Raw genomic sequence first — 4,735 nt, 5'->3', positions numbered from 1 at the left:
TGAGCTGGGATCTTTTATTTTCTACAATTCCAAGGAAATTAAGTGTTTCAAAGATTGTTACATGGGAGTAGTGTAATGGGAATTATCAGTGATTTTTTTGTGTGTTTCCACTTAGGACAAAAAATAAGCCAGTGTTTGATTTCACCAGATTTATAAAAACAATAGTAATTATCCCCTCATAACCCACAAGTTAGTTAAAGTATAGTTTCTTCTATAGACTAGGAGTTTGTGGAATTCCATTTAACCAGTAACTAAGTTCTCTCATCAGACAGGGAAAGGAAGCTAACAGTGGCCTCAAGGAATTGATATCCCTGCTAGGTTGAAAAGGGTTCTAGGGGTGGGTGTTGGGAGCAGCAAGTTAAGCCAGCACTTGCATTGCCAGCATCCCATATCAGAGCACCCACTGGAGTGCTGGATGCTCTGCTTCCAATTCAGCTTCCTGTTGGTGTGCCTGGGAAGGCAAGCTGATGCTTGGGCCCCAGCCATCCACATGGAAGACCAGGATGGAGTCAGCTTGAACCAGCCCTGGCCGTTGTAACCATTTGGGGAGTGAATCAGTGGATACAAGATCTCTTTTATGCCCTGCCTTTCAAATGAATACACTTTAGAAGGTAAAAACTAAAACTAAAAAACTAAAACTAAAAACTAAAGCAGTTTCTGGGGGATCAACTTCCAAATAAGATGCACACATGTAATTCATCTGGTCCAAGTGGTTACTACTTGTGGAGGTGCAAAGCTAGAATAAATGATCTCCGGACATGCCTGTGTAAGCATATTGTTTTTTGATTTGATCAATCAGCTTCTGTAAATCAGAAATATTTTGTAACCAAGTGATATCTGTATTTTACAACACATGACATATAAGTTCAAAGTCCTTGCTATAATTGAGAGTTCTGATTGTGTCAATAATCAGTAATCCTTGTGGGTATTGGATGTTGTGTTGGTGATACATAGAGATACCTGTGGGAGCCTTAGGAGGAGAGACAGTAGCCTGTGAGGATGTGTGGACAGTGGATGTGTAGTTGGAATGATGAGGTGGGGGCTGGCACCACAGCTCAATAGGCTAATCCTCTGCCTGCAGTGCCAGCACACCGGGTTCTAGTCCCAGTTGGGGCACCAGATTCTGTCCCGGCTGCTCCTCTTCCAGTCCAGCTCTCTGCTGTGGCCTGGGAGGGCAATGGAGGATGGCCCAAGTGCTTGGGCCCTGCACCCACATGGGAGACCAGGAGAAGCACTTGGCTCCTGGCTTTGGATCAGCACAGGGTGCCAGCCACAGCACGCTGGCCACAGCAGCCATTGAGGGGTGAACCAATGGAAAAAGGAAGACCTTTTGTTGTGTCTCTCTCTCTCACTGTCCACTCTGCCTGTCAAAAAAAAAAAAAAAAGAGGCCTGCTGCTGCTGCTTGGGGCCGCTGCAGCTGCCGCCTCCCAGACACGCGGCCTCCAGTTCGGGCCTGCGCCCGCCGGGAGGCTGGAGGGCCCGCTGCTCACCGCCACCTCCGCCGCAGCCACGGCTGCTGCCTCCTACCCGGCCCTGCGCGCCCCTCTGCTGCAGTCGCTGGCAGTGGCCATGGGCCCGGTGCGGGGCTACAGCCAGGAGTCCAAAACTACCTACCTGGAAGACCTTCCACCACTCCCTGAGTATGAATTGGCCCCATCCAAGATAGGAGAGGAAGTGGATGATGTTTTTCTCATTCGAGCTCAAGGATTGCCCTGGTTGTGCACTGTGGAAGATGTGCTTAACTTTTTCTCAGACTGCAGAATCTGCAATGGCAAGAATGGAATACACTTCCTCTTAAATAGAGATGGGAAATGAAGGGGTGATGCCTTAATTGAAATGGAGTCAGAGCAAGATGTGCAGAAGGCCTTAGAGAAGGACTGCATGTACATGGGGCAGCAGTACATGGAAGTATATGAGATAAACAATGAAGATGTGGATGCCTTAATGAAGAGCCTACAGGTCAAATCTTCACCTGTGGTAAATGATGGTGTGTTTCATTTGCGAGGACTTCCTTATAGTTGCAATGAGAAAGACATTGTAGACTTCTTTGCAGGTCTGAATATAGTGGACATTACTTTTGTGATGGACTACAGAGGGAGAAGAAAAACAGGAGAGGCCTATGTGCAGTTTGAAGAACCCGAGATGGCCAACCAAGCCCTGTTGAAACACAGGGAAGAAATTGGTAACTGGTATATAGAGATATTTCCAAGCAGAAGGAATGAAGTTCGAACACACATTGGCTGTCATAAGGGAAAGAAAATGGCATCTTCTCCTACTGCTAAATATATAACTGAGCCCGAAGTGGTTTCTGAAGAACATGAAGTAAATGAGGATATTCACCCCATAACAGCATTTGAAAGTGAGAAGGAAATAGAGTTGCCTAAGGAGATGTCAGAAAAGCTTCTAGAGGCTGTGAAGCTGGGAACTACCCTGTCACTGCATTTTGTCCACATGAGAGGACTGCCTTTCCAAGCCAATGCCCAAGACTTTTTTGCTCCACTGAAGCCTGTGAGGATCACCATGGAATGTAGCTCCAGCGGGAAGGCCACCGGGGAGGCCGACGTGCACTTTGAGACCCACGAGGACGCCGTTGCCGCCATGCTCAAGGACCGGTCCCATGTCCATCATAGGTATATTGAACTGTTCCTAAATTCATGTCCAAAAGGAAAATAAGACTTCCAGGGACTCCATCTCATAAGGATGAAGCAAGAAGCATTTCATTTGCACATCTTTCTTGGACATGGGCTATAACGTTCCAGTTTATTAGCAGCAGCTGCTAGAGAAAAGATTTTGGGGTTTTTGGATTAATTACTTCTAAGAAAAAATTCATAATGGACTATTTAGAAAAAGAAAGAAAAAATTCAGTTTGGGATTATGAAACAAACCACACATTAAAATTGTTCAAACTATTCAGGATTTGATTTTAAAAACTGGTCTTTATATGATTTAAAAACGGTTTTCATAGAGGATATTACCCATTATGAAAACTGCATATTTTTATTTAGCACAGTTCTTTAAAATCTTTCTCCCATTTAAAATAATCTGTATGAGGTTTTGTTTCTTTGCCTATGAATTGAGAACTCTGATATAGTACTTCTCATGGAGTAAAATAATGATTTATTTTAACCAAATGCTCACCAAAGCAAGGAAGGTTTCAGACCTTTGAAGCAGTGTGGTCTGGCAGAATACTTTTAATTTTAGCTGTATTTGATGACTTAGATAGGAGTAGGAATTAAAAAGACAGCAAATAAAGCATAAAAATCACGGGTTAGTGTAAATCATACATTTTGACAGTTTTATGTCTTTAGAAATGTTTTGCCTTGTGCTAGAGGCATTTAACATTGGTGCCTGTCTACCTAAGGGGAGATTCTAGTCTCAACTTAAAAGTTGTCTGAACCACCCCCACCCCCCAGTTTTTTGGTTTTGGGTGACCCTTGAGTGTGTGTGTTAGTCTCAGAACTGTGGAGTAACGTGTCAGCAGTCCAGATTGGTAAGGACATTAATGGCCTCACTTGAATTTAAACCAGCTCTAGATAGGAAAAAAATCTTAAGTTCTCATTTGCTTTTTCAATGGGGGAGCACATCCCATGTTTTAGAACAAGTAGGGGTGCCTTGCTTAAATAAAAATAGCATTTAATGTATCATTGTGTGTGAGGGGGTTTTTGGTTAAAGTTGTACTTCTGTCACGTTGTGGCAGTACCTTTCTGCTTTAATATTAAACAGCTTGTTGTTTAAATATTGGACAAACTGGCTGGCTTCAAAATGTAGTCATTAATAAACTGACTTTATGTGAACCTTTATGTGAATCCAAGTCCTGTATACATTCTTTGCCTTGTACCTGTCTCAAGGTGATGACCGCCACCACGAGATGTGTTTCTTGTTCTTAAAATTAAATGTGCCCAGATTGCTGAAAGGTGATCTCTGGAAAGCAGAAGACAGACTGTCTTCTCTGACATAATGGGTAACCACCTTTAGCTACCAGCTGAGATACAGAATCACTGTACTGTAAGTAGCCAATAAATGAAGATTACCCATGAGTATTTATTATTGGAGTGTGCGAGTCAACTGAATATATTTTCTTTCTATCAGCCCTGCTACATTAATACAAGAAAAAGTGATTCCTTTAAAAAAAAAAAAGAATGATGAGGTGGAGAAGAGTCTTAAAAAAATTACAGGGAGAAAAGGGCAACAACATTTGGTTTATTTTTAAATCAGCACTATGTTCAGTTATAAGGAATTTGGAGAATATTGGTAAATTCTTTTGACATTTGTTTTCACCCCTATTTGAAATTGACTCCCCTCCCCAACAATTAGCTTGCTTTTCTTTTGAAGAAAATAACTACTTTTTAAACTAGCTCCTTGAGCCTTTCTGTCCAATCAAGCCTTTTCACTTTCCCTAGTTTTTAAATATTTCCTGAAACCCAGAGTCTTCCATGAGGGGTCGTAAGGAGAATGCACTATGAAAACTGTGCATATAGGTCACAGGTTTGTTTTGCTGGTTTTGCAGTGAAAAGGTTTATCTTCTAATTGTTTAGTTTTGAGGGCAGAGAAAGGGATGGATGAAGAGAGAGTACTCCTTTTCACTGGTTCACTCCCCATATGTCCACAAAGGCCTCTACTGGGCAGCCAAAGCTAGGGTCCAGGAGCTCAATCTAGGCCTCCCACATGGGTGGCAGTAGCCCAATCACTTGAGCTATCACCACTGGCTCCCAGGGTCTGCATGAGCAGGAGGTT

At 42.9% G+C, this 4,735-nt stretch overlaps 1 protein-coding gene across 1 annotated transcript; it reads left to right on the top strand.

Annotated features, from left to right (window-relative positions):
- Window positions 1-758: 758 nt before the first annotated feature.
- LOC133754078 (G-rich sequence factor 1-like) lies at window positions 759-3,735 on the top strand. The gene is given in 2 exon segments (XM_062184672.1): window positions 759-766; window positions 1,387-3,735. Coding segments are annotated over 2 exon segments (1,296 nt in total). The 3' UTR covers window positions 2,675-3,735.
- The last annotated feature ends 1,000 nt before the right edge of the window (window positions 3,736-4,735 follow it).

This window comes from Lepus europaeus, chromosome Y (genome assembly GCF_033115175.1).
Source record: "Lepus europaeus isolate LE1 chromosome Y, mLepTim1.pri, whole genome shotgun sequence".
NCBI classification, from domain to species: Eukaryota; Metazoa; Chordata; class Mammalia; order Lagomorpha; family Leporidae; genus Lepus; species Lepus europaeus.
Note: the sequence above shows the minus strand (reverse complement) of the source record. Positions and strands in the feature narration are given on the sequence as shown.